The 15,586-nt window shown below is 37.1% G+C and overlaps 9 protein-coding genes across 9 annotated transcripts; 7 read left to right on the forward strand and 2 right to left on the reverse strand.

Annotated features, from left to right (window-relative positions):
* Window positions 1-534: 534 nt before the first annotated feature.
* On the reverse strand, window positions 535-906 carry LOC133177654 (histone H2B-like). The gene has a single exon (XM_061312595.1). It carries the CDS (start codon window positions 904-906, stop codon window positions 535-537), a length of 372 nt encoding a protein of 123 aa, XP_061168579.1.
* A 255-nt stretch (window positions 907-1,161) lies between these two features.
* LOC133177661 (histone H2A) lies at window positions 1,162-1,539 on the forward strand. Its single transcript, XM_061312604.1, has one exon. The coding sequence runs from the start codon at window positions 1,162-1,164 to the stop codon at window positions 1,537-1,539; it is 378 nt and encodes a 125-aa protein (XP_061168588.1).
* A 2,187-nt stretch (window positions 1,540-3,726) lies between these two features.
* On the forward strand, window positions 3,727-4,314 carry LOC133177655 (histone H1-delta-like). Its single transcript, XM_061312596.1, has one exon. It carries the CDS (start codon window positions 3,727-3,729, stop codon window positions 4,312-4,314), a length of 588 nt encoding a protein of 195 aa, XP_061168580.1.
* Window positions 4,315-5,365: 1,051 nt separating this feature from the next.
* LOC133177662 (histone H3-like) lies at window positions 5,366-5,952 on the forward strand. The gene is made up of 2 exons (XM_061312605.1): window positions 5,366-5,376; window positions 5,541-5,952. The coding sequence occupies exons 1-2, from the start codon at window positions 5,366-5,368 to the stop codon at window positions 5,950-5,952; spliced, it is 423 nt and encodes a 140-aa protein (XP_061168589.1).
* A 1,416-nt stretch (window positions 5,953-7,368) lies between these two features.
* LOC133177653 (histone H4) lies at window positions 7,369-7,680 on the forward strand. Its single transcript, XM_061312594.1, has one exon. The coding sequence runs from the start codon at window positions 7,369-7,371 to the stop codon at window positions 7,678-7,680; it is 312 nt and encodes a 103-aa protein (XP_061168578.1).
* Window positions 7,681-8,744: 1,064 nt separating this feature from the next.
* Window positions 8,745-9,116, reverse strand: LOC133177652 (histone H2B-like). Its single transcript, XM_061312593.1, has one exon. The coding sequence runs from the start codon at window positions 9,114-9,116 to the stop codon at window positions 8,745-8,747; it is 372 nt and encodes a 123-aa protein (XP_061168577.1).
* A 255-nt stretch (window positions 9,117-9,371) lies between these two features.
* LOC133177651 (histone H2A) lies at window positions 9,372-9,749 on the forward strand. Its single transcript, XM_061312592.1, has one exon. It carries the CDS (start codon window positions 9,372-9,374, stop codon window positions 9,747-9,749), a length of 378 nt encoding a protein of 125 aa, XP_061168576.1.
* Window positions 9,750-11,941: 2,192 nt separating this feature from the next.
* On the forward strand, window positions 11,942-12,529 carry LOC133177656 (histone H1-delta-like). The gene has a single exon (XM_061312599.1). The coding sequence runs from the start codon at window positions 11,942-11,944 to the stop codon at window positions 12,527-12,529; it is 588 nt and encodes a 195-aa protein (XP_061168583.1).
* A 1,226-nt stretch (window positions 12,530-13,755) lies between these two features.
* On the forward strand, window positions 13,756-14,166 carry LOC133177657 (histone H3). The gene has a single exon (XM_061312600.1). The coding sequence runs from the start codon at window positions 13,756-13,758 to the stop codon at window positions 14,164-14,166; it is 411 nt and encodes a 136-aa protein (XP_061168584.1).
* Window positions 14,167-15,586: the final 1,420 nt, after the last annotated feature.

A 15,586-nucleotide genomic window follows, 5' to 3' on the forward strand; every position in this document is an offset into this window, starting at 1 on the left:
ATGTATAATTACTGATTGAAAATTCCAATATGTCAATGTCAAAGAAAGGGGAGGGGGGGGGGGTCTTGAATTTATTTATCTGTTTCATTGATATTAGCTGAATTGAGATACTTTATTATCAATTATATAATGTACGCTGATAATTAATTCAGTATACAGAGGACAAATGAACCAGGATTTTGTGTACATCAGATGGACCTCGCATGCTTGTATTTTATTTATATTTGAAGATACAGTTATTTCAGATATATGCTTGGTTGTACATTCAAGTTATTTGTGAATAAAATTTGGCTCTCATTCATATAATAATACCTACTTGTATTTCTTTATTTATCCTACTTCTGTTATTATAATCAGTTGTAAACAATGTGGGATTTTTATACGTTTGCCACTTTTACGAGCACATGCATTCACATTGTAACACTCGTACATATTATTTGTGTCTCAATAACGCATGTAATATGAAGGTATCTTTTCTAAAAAATTAGTTGGCCCTTAAAAGGGCCGTTTGGTGTGTGTACTTGCAAAATGAGATTATTTGCTGCTGGTGTACTTGGTGACGGCTTTGGTGCCCTCAGATACGGCGTGCTTGGCCAGTTCACCGGGCAGAAGGAGACGGACAGCAGTCTGGACCTCTCTGCTTGTGATTGTAGATCGCTTGTTGTAGTGGGCCAAACGAGAGGCTTCGGCAGCGATTCTCTCAAAGATATCGTTGACGAAGGAGTTCATTATGCTCATGGCCTTGCTGGAAACACCAGTGTCAGGGTGCACCTGCTTTAGGACTTTGTAGATGTAAATGGCATAAGATTCCCTCCTCCTCTTCCTCCTTTTCTTGTCTGTGCTCCTCGGTGTCTTGGCCTTGGTGACTGCTTTCTTGGCGCCTTTGGATCCGACTTTGGGTGGCATGATCTCAAGTTGACAGGTCAAACTGAAGAGATGAATAAAGTGAAATGGTAAAATTTACTATTTATATGCGAGTAGGAGGAGAAGCTTGTTACGGACCTCCGAGAAAACATTACTTGTTCGGATTTCACCTAAAGGCACAACAGAGCGACGCGTTAATTGGCTGCACCGTTGGATCCGCTTGGTTGTTTAAATTGGTGCGTGCGGGCGTCGCTGGATTATTCGTTGACTGTACACGAAAGAACATAACCGTTAAGAATGTCTGGACGTGGCAAAGGAGGCAAAGTGAAGGGGAAGGCCAAGAGCCGTTCTTCCCGCGCCGGACTGCAGTTCCCCGTGGGTCGTATTCACCGTCTGCTGAGAAAGGGCAACTACGCCGAGAGAGTGGGAGCAGGCGCTCCCGTGTACTTGGCTGCCGTTCTTGAGTACTTGGCCGCAGAAGTCTTGGAGTTGGCAGGCAACGCTGCCCGCGACAACAAAAAGACCAGAATCATTCCCCGTCATCTGCAGCTGGCCATCCGCAACGACGAAGAATTGAACAAACTCCTGTCCGGCGTGACCATCGCGCAGGGTGGTGTCCTGCCCAACATCCAAGCGGTGCTCCTTCCCAAAAAGACACAGAAAGCCGCCAAGTAAAAAGATCCTATAGTTGTGTTGTGTGCAGCACAAAACCAAACGGCCGTTTTCACGGCCACATAAGCTTTTCGAAAAGATACCTACATTACAAACGAGTTGAAACGTAAACAATTATTATAGCTAGAAAATAATAGAAACACACGAATTCAATAATTTTCAACACAGAACAGAGATCAAACATCAAAGAAAGTGTTATATATTTAATGATAAATAAATGTATTAAGTCAATAACAAAAGCAATAAATTTAAAAATTGACTCGCATGTATATTCGTATATGTACGTTTTTTCTTTCTCGTTATAGGCAGTTGAATCCAAACCTTATAGGCCTGCGTACAAATGTTGAATTCTCACTTATTACTTGAATGCTCACTCAACAAAGAGATAAGAAAAGAAAAAAAAAACCCATTTCATTGACCAATTAAGACTAGAAACTGCGGAAATCATCTAACATGGCGATCTAACTTTCAATTTTTTCCTTTAATACAAATATTTTTAAATATGATCATTATTTTATTAACATATTCAAAAGATCTGTAACTCCAGTTAAATCCTTAATGTTTCTTCTTCTTTTTTTTTTCCCCCTCGCTATTGTTTTATATGATGATTATTTAGACAAAATTCCTAATTGATAAAATAGATAAAAGTGATGAATATAAGAATCTCATAAGAATAAGAAGATGTGGTTTATATTATGTCTTGAATGTTCTTATTCAAAAAAGTGTGCTTCCCATAATAAGAGTGAATAAAAGCAACTCGATGCCAGTTTCCGGATACTTACAGTACTAACACAATTAAACACTGGTAGTAAATTTTCTTTCGAATAGACTACCGATGCGAATGACTAAACGACATTTTTTTTAACACTTTACATTTATTGCGATGTCCATCACTGCGCCGTGCAGCACATCTGCATCGTCACGTGACATATAGATGCAGGGAATCATGATCTGCACGTGGAAAGTGTGCAACCAATTTGATGCTTGTATCAATGTATTGTATTGTCTTGTATTATATACTGGTTGTCTTGTTCAACTTGAAAGATATAGATTTTAAATACATTGGCTTTTGACCACATTCTGTTTATTTACATGTACTCAATTATTTGTGTGTGTAAATTACAAGAAACAAATTAATATCAATGAATAAGCTACTCCCATGATTCGCCTTGTTCGTCTCTCTCTGTCTCTCTCTTATGTATAACTACTAATTAAGTGAGTGTTCTACAATTATTAAATACACGCCCTTTTTATGTGATTTTTTTTTTTTTTCATGTAATTTACAAGGATGTCAGTTATGTATATTCTTATGATATAATTATACTGAGAAATTCAGACGTTGTACCACCGAATGTGGTACGTTACGTACGGTCTGGATCTTCCCGGTGTCCTCGGTGTTATAATTATAAAGTAGGTGTCATGTATTTAAATATTCGAAAAGAAATTATATGTTGTCCCTTTAAGGGGGTGAACATCCACTGATCTAGAAAGTATATTAGATATATATTTGAACATTCAACAATTTGTGAGATTCCGTGATTTCTCTTCATATGACCCTTTTGTTTGTTTGTTTGTTTGTTTTTTTTTTTTGTTGTTTTGTTTTTGTTTTGTTTTTTTTCTCTCCATTTCATATGAAATGCAAGGCACACATCACTATCCATTGTGCGCGTGTTTGTGCCGAATGTTTGCATTTTCATTCGGATTTTAAGTAACATATAAGACAATTGAAAGAAATGTACATGTATGTTTTATCGCATAGCAATGTAGTAAGTACTTCAATCCCTTACTCGTGTTCTATTCCTCTTGTTTTCGTGTTTTAATCAAAATTAGTCGCTTCTGGGCTCCAGGGAACAGCGCATTTTCAGAATCAACAGACAATTCCTCCTTTAAAATGACAGATTAAGAACCTTAAACGGAAACAGTTATGTAGGAAAATATTTCAAGAAAACGCACAGTGACATATTTGAGAAAATTAAGTAAAATTGGGAGGACAATATCGGAAAAATTACAGGTATTGAAACACAAAGTTGGACGAGTTCAATCCTCTACGCTGTCGACAATTGGGGAGTTTTCACGGAGGTCCGCGCTCGCCGCCACTCAAATAAGGCCATCGGCGGAGGTGATTTCATTCATTTCCTTATCGTCGATAACGTCGTTCACATCAGTTGTAGAAAACAGGACAAAAAAATTATGGCAGACGCCGCACCAGCAAAATCCCCCGCCAAGAAGAAGGTTTCCAAACCCAAGACGGTCCCCGCCCATCCCAAGTACATCGAGATGATCAGCGCTGCTGTGGCTGCCCTGAAGGAGCGCGGAGGTTCCTCGAGACAAGCTATTCTCAAGTACATCATGGGCAACTACAAAGTCGGTAATGACGCCTCTAGTGTCAACACCCATCTGAAGATGGCCCTCAAGAACGGAGTCAAGAAGGGAGTTCTCAAACAGGCCAAGGGTACAGGTGCCAGTGGTTCCTTCAAGCTGGGAGAGAAGCCCAAGACGGAGAAGAAACCCAAGACCAAAAAAGTCACCAAACCTAAGGCTGCCAAGCCCAAGAAAACGACCAAACCCAAGAAGACAACCGGGGAGAAAAAGCCAACAGAAAAGAAAAAGGCTGTTAAGAAACCTGCAGCACCCAAGAAGGCCGAGTCTCCCAAGAAGAAAGCAGCTACTAAGTCTCCCAAGAAAGCCAAGGCAGCTCCAAAGCCTACGAAAACCAAAGCGCCCAAGAAAGCCACAGCCAAGAAGTCAAAAACCCCAAAGAAAGCCACCAAGGCGTAGGCTGCCAATTGTCTTAAACCAATTACAAAAGCCCTTTTCAGGGCTACCAACATTTTTAGAAAAGATGCCTCTATTACATACATGTACTAATGGAAACACAAAATGAATAAACAAGAAGTACACTTACCTATTACACATAGTTTATTTGTCTTCGACTGGAAGCAAATTACAAAGTCATGATAATATTAACATGCTGTTTCTGAGAAGAAGAAGAAACAAAAGTCAGTTTTTATTTTGTTTACATACCCTCCCTCAAGTAAATAAAATTTTACTTTTTCCACATCACAACGCCTACGCAAACTATATGGCCATTATTATTAGTGTTATCATTCTAGTATTTTTTTTTCTTTTCTTTTTTTTGAAGTTTTATTATTATTATTAATTTTCTTTATTTTATTTAATTTTATTTATTAATTTATTTTATTTATTTATTTATTATTATTATTATTATTGTTAATATTTTTTTTTCTTTTTTTTCCCCCCCCACTTTATTTGGAATCAAATGTGGAACGAATGGAATAAAAGTTCATGCGTACCTATTGAAAGACAGATACATACATTCTTATTCGTTTCATTTATTTATTCTTTTCATTTATTCATTCATTCATTTATTTAATTATTCATTCATTTAATTAATTATTCATTTATTTGTATTATTTGTTTTGTTCTTGTTTTTGCAACAGGGTAATTCCTGTTCATCCTATATGCACCATTCTGATTATCTGCAAGTATCATGATACTTAGTAATATTACTGGGCTTGTTCAGATAATGGTAGGAGGAAATAATGACAAGAAATATATAATATATATTTTTCGAAAATGCATTTTGCTTCAATAACGAATTGAAAATATATGTATATATATATAATAAATAATTCTATTTTCTATTCAATTGACGTTACATTCATCCCCATTATTCACCATATATATATTTAAAAAAAAAATATTTGACTATATGTATCTGCAGTGAAATCATGTGTCAAAAACCGACTTGATTTTCTTTTTCTTTTGGGGCAATTCTGTGGATTGAAACTACCTACAGACGTAGCCAATGGTCATCTCGTTCACCTGACTAATCGTAGCGAGTGTTACTGCGGGCACCAGCCAATCGACTAAGCCGACTGGTAGACCGCAGCGATTTTCAACTTGAGCTTACAAAGATATATAAGTTCACGGCGCAACACTGCCACTTCATTCATTCGAGTTTGAATAATCTGAGGAGATAGCATGGCACGTACCAAGCAGACGGCACGAAAATCTACAGGAGGCAAGGCCCCCAGAAAACAGCTCGCTACCAAAGCTGCTCGTAAAAGCGCACCAGCCACGGGTGGCGTTAAGAAACCGCATAGATACAGGCCAGGAACTGTCGCCCTCCGTGAAATTCGGAGATACCAGAAGAGCACTGAGCTTCTCATCAGGAAGCTGCCATTCCAGCGCTTGGTCCGGGAAATCGCTCAGGATTTTAAGACCGACTTGCGTTTCCAGAGTTCAGCTGTCATGGCTTTACAGGAAGCAAGCGAAGCTTACCTTGTTGGTCTCTTTGAGGACACCAACCTGTGCGCCATTCACGCCAAGAGAGTAACCATCATGCCCAAAGACATCCAGCTGGCCAGACGTATTCGTGGAGAGCGTGCTTAATTTTAAGCTGTATTTCAAGTCCTAAAGCAAACGGCCGTTTTCACGGCCACCTACATTCTTCGAAAAGATGCCTTCTGTTCAGACGTTGAAACATCTCTGAAAATAATGTTGAATTATTTGGCCGAAATTAATAAATTTTATCAAATTCAGCGAACAATGCCCCCAAATTGGAAAAAAAAAAAAAAAAAAAAAAAAAAAAATGTTGAGACACAATACATCCTTCAGTGAATATATCTGTGCCTTGCATATATATAATTACATAAATTATGAAAGAGCACAATGCTAGACAATTTCATAGTACTATTGTCATCATCAATTTGTTGTAGAAGTTGTCTACACATCTTGAAACTATATTTTGTACAAGTCCATCAACCTGCCCCTCTAGAATACATTCAAGAATTTTGCGAAATAAATTAGAAAATAGCACAATTATTTAAATAGAATATGATGGAATGTGTCGAAGCAAAAAATAATAACAGTATTACAACTTTATCTCATTAGTTCTACAGCTATGCACATATGCGAGTACATGCATTTCAGAACTGCAATTCCGTATTTCATTTATATTCAAAGTATGATTTTTATTGATTTCTAAACAACGTCAAATATAACGATATTCGTTCTAACGTGGCGTGTAATAAAATGAAAAAGGCTCATTTATAAAGCCGGTTTGGTCACTGCTTAAAGTTGCCTTTGAAAATTAACTGAGAAAAGAGGAAATCAAATAAATGATCACATCTATAACTAGATATCATAAATGAATGAGAATCAAAAGTTTCATTCAGCTTCTACATTTTGTATTATTTCGGTGTTATCTGTCACACCCCTTTCCTTTGAATAACTTAATCCCCACCCACCCACCCACGTTTTAATTATCATTCGGCAACAACGGTATTTATTTTGTTAAACTCAAAGCAAAAAATACTGAAATAAAAAAAATAACAACAACAAAACAAAAAATTGTGTATGTTTATCCTAAAAAATTATGATGCTGTCTGTCCTGCTTGATATAATTCCCCTCTCTCTCTTTATCATTTTTATTCATTTTCTGTCATGTTTTTTTTTTTTTTTTTTTGTTGTTGTTTTGTATACCAGTTTGTATAAAATGTATATATGTACCTCCACGTACCAATATTTTGGTTTAGGTGAATAAATTGAACATAAACTTGCCTATATGTGAAGAAATTAAAGAATCAAAATTAATTAAATGTGGTTAAAATTCCTGTGGGGCAAGAAATGTAAACATTCCCATCATGCCAAGCTGACCAATCGTAAAGCTTGTCACAATACCGCTTTGGTAACGTTCCGAACTTTTCAAAGCATCGTGCGCTCTCACGGGTCCTCAATTTGGACTATAAATTAGGCAATTACGCATGATCAGTTCATCAGAACAGTACTACTGACTGAACTTATAACATGTCTGGACGTGGCAAAGGAGGAAAAGGTCTTGGAAAAGGAGGCGCTAAGCGACACAGAAAAGTCTTGAGAGACAACATCCAGGGTATCACCAAGCCAGCCATACGCCGTCTTGCTCGCCGTGGTGGTGTCAAACGTATTTCCGGTCTCATCTACGAGGAAACTCGTGGAGTTCTTAAGGTTTTCTTGGAGAACGTGATCCGAGATGCTGTAACCTACACGGAGCATGCCAAGAGAAAGACCGTCACAGCTATGGACGTGGTCTACGCCTTGAAACGCCAAGGACGCACCCTGTACGGATTTGGAGGCTAAAGAATTCAGTTTGACAGTCAAGACAGAAGTTTAAAACAAACACAAACGGCCGTTATCACGGCCACCCAAATTTTTCGAAAAGATGCCTCTAAAACATCGTTAAGACAGACATTTACTTACTGAGTACTTGTTATACAGATATTCACTGTACAAAGTTGAATACAGAATGGTTGTAAGTGGTAAAATAAATACACAACAATAACAGAGTAAGACCCTTTATGTCGTAATATTTCCTCAAAACTATATACAGAGCAACAAATATGTATTGAATTTAGGTTTGGACAAGAAATATTGAATAAACACACACAAACAGTATATATTATTTAATTTTTTTTTATTATTATAATCATATATTAAAATAATAATGCTGCTGTCTTGAGTATTATTTTGAGGGATCGATCTACCGACAATGACAGGTACCAACTGGCGCTGAGTGACATGCTTTTTTTTCTTGTTTAACAATTATGACTAATGTTAGACAATTAATTGTCAATGTATAATTATCGCATTTTGGTCATTGCACTTTTATTGATGTATAATTACTGATTGAAAATTCCAATATGTCAATGTCAAAGAAAGGGGAGGGGGGGGGGTCTTGAATTTATTTATCTGTTTCATTGATATTAGCTGAATTGAGATACTTTATTATCAATTATATAATGTACGCTGATAATTAATTCAGTATACAGAGGACAAATGAACCAGGATTTTGTGTACATCAGATGGACCTCGCATGCTTGTATTTTATTTATATTTGAAGATACAGTTATTTCAGATATATGCTTGGTTGTACATTCAAGTTATTTGTGAATAAAATTTGGCTCTCATTCATATAATAATACCTACTTGTATTTCTTTATTTATCCTACTTCTGTTATTATAATCAGTTGTAAACAATGTGGGATTTTTATACGTTTGCCACTTTTACGAGCACATGCATTCACATTGTAACACTCGTACATATTATTTGTGTCTCAATAACGCATGTAATATGAAGGTATCTTTTCTAAAAAATTAGTTGGCCCTTAAAAGGGCCGTTTGGTGTGTGTACTTGCAAAATGAGATTATTTGCTGCTGGTGTACTTGGTGACGGCTTTGGTGCCCTCAGATACGGCGTGCTTGGCCAGTTCACCGGGCAGAAGGAGACGGACAGCAGTCTGGACCTCTCTGCTTGTGATTGTAGATCGCTTGTTGTAGTGGGCCAAACGAGAGGCTTCGGCAGCGATTCTCTCAAAGATATCGTTGACGAAGGAGTTCATTATGCTCATGGCCTTGCTGGAAACACCAGTGTCAGGGTGCACCTGCTTTAGGACTTTGTAGATGTAAATGGCATAAGATTCCCTCCTCCTCTTCCTCCTTTTCTTGTCTGTGCTCCTCGGTGTCTTGGCCTTGGTGACTGCTTTCTTGGCGCCTTTGGATCCGACTTTGGGTGGCATGATCTCAAGTTGACAGGTCAAACTGAAGAGATGAATAAAGTGAAATGGTAAAATTTACTATTTATATGCGAGTAGGAGGAGAAGCTTGTTACGGACCTCCGAGAAAACATTACTTGTTCGGATTTCACCTAAAGGCACAACAGAGCGACGCGTTAATTGGCTGCACCGTTGGATCCGCTTGGTTGTTTAAATTGGTGCGTGCGGGCGTCGCTGGATTATTCGTTGACTGTACACGAAAGAACATAACCGTTAAGAATGTCTGGACGTGGCAAAGGAGGCAAAGTGAAGGGGAAGGCCAAGAGCCGTTCTTCCCGCGCCGGACTGCAGTTCCCCGTGGGTCGTATTCACCGTCTGCTGAGAAAGGGCAACTACGCCGAGAGAGTGGGAGCAGGCGCTCCCGTGTACTTGGCTGCCGTTCTTGAGTACTTGGCCGCAGAAGTCTTGGAGTTGGCAGGCAACGCTGCCCGCGACAACAAAAAGACCAGAATCATTCCCCGTCATCTGCAGCTGGCCATCCGCAACGACGAAGAATTGAACAAACTCCTGTCCGGCGTGACCATCGCGCAGGGTGGTGTCCTGCCCAACATCCAAGCGGTGCTCCTTCCCAAAAAGACACAGAAAGCCGCCAAGTAAAAAGATCCTATAGTTGTGTTGTGTGCAGCACAAAACCAAACGGCCGTTTTCACGGCCACATAAGCTTTTCGAAAAGATACCTACATTACAAACGAGTTGAAACGTAAACAATTATTATAGCTAGAAAATAATAGAAACACACGAATTCAATAATTTTCAACACAGAACAGAGATCAAACATCAAAGAAAGTGTTATATATTTAATGATAAATAAATGTATTAAGTCAATAACAAAAGCAATAAATTTAAAAATTGACTCGCATGTATATTCGTATATGTACGTTTTTTCTTTCTCGTTATAGGCAGTTGAATCCAAACCTTATAGGCCTGCGTACAAATGTTGAATTCTCACTTATTACTTGAATGCTCACTCAACAAAGAGATAAGAAAAGAAAAAAAAAACCCATTTCATTGACCAATTAAGACTAGAAACTGCGGAAATCATCTAACATGGCGATCTAACTTTCAATTTTTTCCTTTAATACAAATATTTTTAAATATGATCATTATTTTATTAACATATTCAAAAGATCTGTAACTCCAGTTAAATCCTTAATGTTTCTTCTTCTTTTTTTTTTCCCCCTCGCTATTGTTTTATATGATGATTATTTAGACAAAATTCCTAATTGATAAAATAGATAAAAGTGATGAATATAAGAATCTCATAAGAATAAGAAGATGTGGTTTATATTATGTCTTGAATGTTCTTATTCAAAAAAGTGTGCTTCCCATAATAAGAGTGAATAAAAGCAACTCGATGCCAGTTTCCGGATACTTACAGTACTAACACAATTAAACACTGGTAGTAAATTTTCTTTCGAATAGACTACCGATGCGAATGACTAAACGACATTTTTTTTAACACTTTACATTTATTGCGATGTCCATCACTGCGCCGTGCAGCACATCTGCATCGTCACGTGACATATAGATGCAGGGAATCATGATCTGCACGTGGAAAGTGTGCAACCAATTTGATGCTTGTATCAATGTATTGTATTGTCTTGTATTATATACTGGTTGTCTTGTTCAACTTGAAAGATATAGATTTTAAATACATTGGCTTTTGACCACATTCTGTTTATTTACATGTACTCAATTATTTGTGTGTGTAAATTACAAGAAACAAATTAATATCAATGAATAAGCTACTCCCATGATTCGCCTTGTTCGTCTCTCTCTGTCTCTCTCTTATGTATAACTACTAATTAAGTGAGTGTTCTACAATTATTAAATACACGCCCTTTTTATGTGATTTTTTTTTTTTTCATGTAATTTACAAGGATGTCAGTTATGTATATTCTTATGATATAATTATACTGAGAAATTCAGACGTTGTACCACCGAATGTGGTACGTTACGTACGGTCTGGATCTTCCCGGTGTCCTCGGTGTTATAATTATAAAGTAGGTGTCATGTATTTAAATATTCGAAAAGAAATTATATGTTGTCCCTTTAAGGGGGTGAACATCCACTGATCTAGAAAGTATATTAGATATATATTTGAACATTCAACAATTTGTGAGATTCCGTGATTTCTCTTCATATGACCCTTTTGTTTGTTTGTTTGTTTGTTTTTTTTTTTGTTGTTTTGTTTTTGTTTTGTTTTTTTTCTCTCCATTTCATATGAAATGCAAGGCACACATCACTATCCATTGTGCGCGTGTTTGTGCCGAATGTTTGCATTTTCATTCGGATTTTAAGTAACATATAAGACAATTGAAAGAAATGTACATTGTACATGTATGTTTTATCGCATAGCAATGTAGTAAGTACTTCAATCCCTTACTCGTGTTCTATTCCTCTTGTTTTCGTGTTTTAATCAAAATTAGTCGCTTCTGGGCTCCAGGGAACAGCGCATTTTCAGAATCAACAGACAATTCCTCCTTTAAAATGACAGATTAAGAACCTTAAACGGAAACAGTTATGTAGGAAAATATTTCAAGAAAACGCACAGTGACATATTTGAGAAAATTAAGTAAAATTGGGAGGACAATATCGGAAAAATTACAGGTATTGAAACACAAAGTTGGACGAGTTCAATCCTCTACGCTGTCGACAATTGGGGAGTTTTCACGGAGGTCCGCGCTCGCCGCCACTCAAATAAGGCCATCGGCGGAGGTGATTTCATTCATTTCCTTATCGTCGATAACGTCGTTCACATCAGTTGTAGAAAACAGGACAAAAAAATTATGGCAGACGCCGCACCAGCAAAATCCCCCGCCAAGAAGAAGGTTTCCAAACCCAAGACGGTCCCCGCCCATCCCAAGTACATCGAGATGATCAGCGCTGCTGTGGCTGCCCTGAAGGAGCGCGGAGGTTCCTCGAGACAAGCTATTCTCAAGTACATCATGGGCAACTACAAAGTCGGTAATGACGCCTCTAGTGTCAACACCCATCTGAAGATGGCCCTCAAGAACGGAGTCAAGAAGGGAGTTCTCAAACAGGCCAAGGGTACAGGTGCCAGTGGTTCCTTCAAGCTGGGAGAGAAGCCCAAGACGGAGAAGAAACCCAAGACCAAAAAAGTCACCAAACCTAAGGCTGCCAAGCCCAAGAAAACGACCAAACCCAAGAAGACAACCGGGGAGAAAAAGCCAACAGAAAAGAAAAAGGCTGTTAAGAAACCTGCAGCACCCAAGAAGGCCGAGTCTCCCAAGAAGAAAGCAGCTACTAAGTCTCCCAAGAAAGCCAAGGCAGCTCCAAAGCCTACGAAAACCAAAGCGCCCAAGAAAGCCACAGCCAAGAAGTCAAAAACCCCAAAGAAAGCCACCAAGGCGTAGGCTGCCAATTGTCTTAAACCAATTACAAAAGCCCTTTTCAGGGCTACCAACATTTTTAGAAAAGATGCCTCTATTACATACATGTACTAATGGAAACACAAAATGAATAAACAAGAAGTACACTTACCTATTACACATAGTTTATTTGTCTTCGACTGGAAGCAAATTACAAAGTCATGATAATATTAACATGCTGTTTCTGAGAAGAAGAAGAAACAAAAGTCAGTTTTTATTTTGTTTACATACCCTCCCTCAAGTAAATAAAATTTTACTTTTTCCACATCACAACGCCTACGCAAACTATATGGCCATTATTATTAGTGTTATCATTCTAGTATTTTTTTTTCTTTTCTTTTTTTTGAAGTTTTATTATTATTATTAATTTTCTTTATTTTATTTAATTTTATTTATTAATTTATTTTATTTATTTATTTATTATTATTATTATTATTGTTAATATTTTTTTTTCTTTTTTTTCCCCCCCACTTTATTTGGAATCAAATGTGGAACGAATGGAATAAAAGTTCATGCGTACCTATTGAAAGACAGATACATACATTCTTATTCGTTTCATTTATTTATTCTTTTCATTTATTCATTCATTCATTTATTTAATTATTCATTCATTTAATTAATTATTCATTTATTTGTATTATTTGTTTTGTTCTTGTTTTTGCAACAGGGTAATTCCTGTTCATCCTATATGCACCATTCTGATTATCTGCAAGTATCATGATACTTAGTAATATTACTGGGCTTGTTCAGATAATGGTAGGAGGAAATAATGACAAGAAATATATAATATATATTTTTCGAAAATGCATTTTGCTTCAATAACGAATTGAAAATATATGTATATATATATAATAAATAATTCTATTTTCTATTCAATTGACGTTACATTCATCCCCATTATTCACCATATATATATTTAAAAAAAAAATATTTGACTATATGTATCTGCAGTGAAATCATGTGTCAAAAACCGACTTGATTTTCTTTTTCTTTTGGGGCAATTCTGTGGATTGAAACTACCTACAGACGTAGCCAATGGTCATCTCGTTCACCTGACTAATCGTAGCGAGTGTTACTGCGGGCACCAGCCAATCGACTAAGCCGACTGGTAGACCGCAGCGATTTTCAACTTGAGCTTACAAAGATATATAAGTTCACGGCGCAACACTGCCACTTCATTCATTCGAGTTTGAATAATCTGAGGAGATAGCATGGCACGTACCAAGCAGACGGCACGAAAATCTACAGGAGGCAAGGCCCCCAGAAAACAGCTCGCTACCAAAGCTGCTCGTAAAAGCGCACCAGCCACGGGTGGCGTTAAGAAACCGCATAGATACAGGCCAGGAACTGTCGCCCTCCGTGAAATTCGGAGATACCAGAAGAGCACTGAGCTTCTCATCAGGAAGCTGCCATTCCAGCGCTTGGTCCGGGAAATCGCTCAGGATTTTAAGACCGACTTGCGTTTCCAGAGTTCAGCTGTCATGGCTTTACAGGAAGCAAGCGAAGCTTACCTTGTTGGTCTCTTTGAGGACACCAACCTGTGCGCCATTCACGCCAAGAGAGTAACCATCATGCCCAAAGACATCCAGCTGGCCAGACGTATTCGTGGAGAGCGTGCTTAATTTTAAGCTGTATTTCAAGTCCTAAAGCAAACGGCCGTTTTCACGGCCACCTACATTCTTCGAAAAGATGCCTTCTGTTCAGACGTTGAAACATCTCTGAAAATAATGTTGAATTATTTGGCCGAAATTAATAAATTTTATCAAATTCAGCGAACAATGCCCCCAAATTGGAAAAAAAAAAAAAAAAAAAAAAAAAAAAAAAATGTTGAGACACAATACATCCTTCAGTGAATATATCTGTGCCTTGCATATATATAATTACATAAATTATGAAAGAGCACAATGCTAGACAATTTCATAGTACTATTGTCATCATCAATTTGTTGTAGAAGTTGTCTACACATCTTGAAACTATATTTTGTACAAGTCCATCAACCTGCCCCTCTAGAATACATTCAAGAATTTTGCGAAATAAATTAGAAAATAGCACAATTATTTAAATAGAATATGATGGAATGTGTCGAAGCAAAAAATAATAACAGTATTACAACTTTATCTCATTAGTTCTACAGCTATGCACATATGCGAGTACATGCATTTCAGAACTGCAATTCCGTATTTCATTTATATTCAAAGTATGATTTTTATTGATTTCTAAACAACGTCAAATATAACGATATTCGTTCTAACGTGGCGTGTAATAAAATGAAAAAGGCTCATTTATAAAGCCGGTTTGGTCACTGCTTAAAGTTGCCTTTGAAAATTAACTGAGAAAAGAGGAAATCAAATAAATGATCACATCTATAACTAGATATCATAAATGAATGAGAATCAAAAGTTTCATTCAGCTTCTACATTTTGTATTATTTCGGTGTTATCTGTCACACCCCTTTCCTTTGAATAACTTAATCCCCACCCACCCACCCACGTTTTAATTATCATTCGGCAACAACGGTATTTATTTTGTTAAACTCAAAGCAAAAAATACTGAAATAAAAAAAATAACAACAACAAAACAAAAAATCGTGTATGTTTATCCTAAAAAATTATGATGCTGTCTGTCCTGCTTGATATAATTCCCCTCTCTCTCTTTATCATTTTTATTCATTTTCTGTCATGTTTTTTTTTTTTTTTTTTTGTTGTTGTTTTGTATACCAGTTTGTATAAAATGTATATATGTACCTCCACGTACCAATATTTTGGTTTAGGTGAATAAATTGAACATAAACTTGCCTATATGTGAAGAAATTAAAGAATCAAAATTAATTAAATGTGGTTAAAATTCCTGTGGGGCAAGAAATGTAAACATTCCCATCATGCCAAGCTGACCAATCGTAAAGCTTGTCACAATACCGCTTTGGTAACGTTCCGAACTTTTCAAAGCATCGTGCGCTCTCACGGGTCCTCAATTTGGACTATAAATTAGGCAATTACGCATGATCAGTTCATCAGAACAGTACTACTGACTGAACTTATAACA

Source organism: Saccostrea echinata, unplaced genomic scaffold (assembly GCF_033153115.1).
Source record: "Saccostrea echinata isolate AGI-Se365-2 ecotype Australia unplaced genomic scaffold, CSIRO_AGI_Sech_v1 ptg000199l, whole genome shotgun sequence".
Taxonomy (NCBI): Eukaryota; Metazoa; Mollusca; class Bivalvia; order Ostreida; family Ostreidae; genus Saccostrea; species Saccostrea echinata.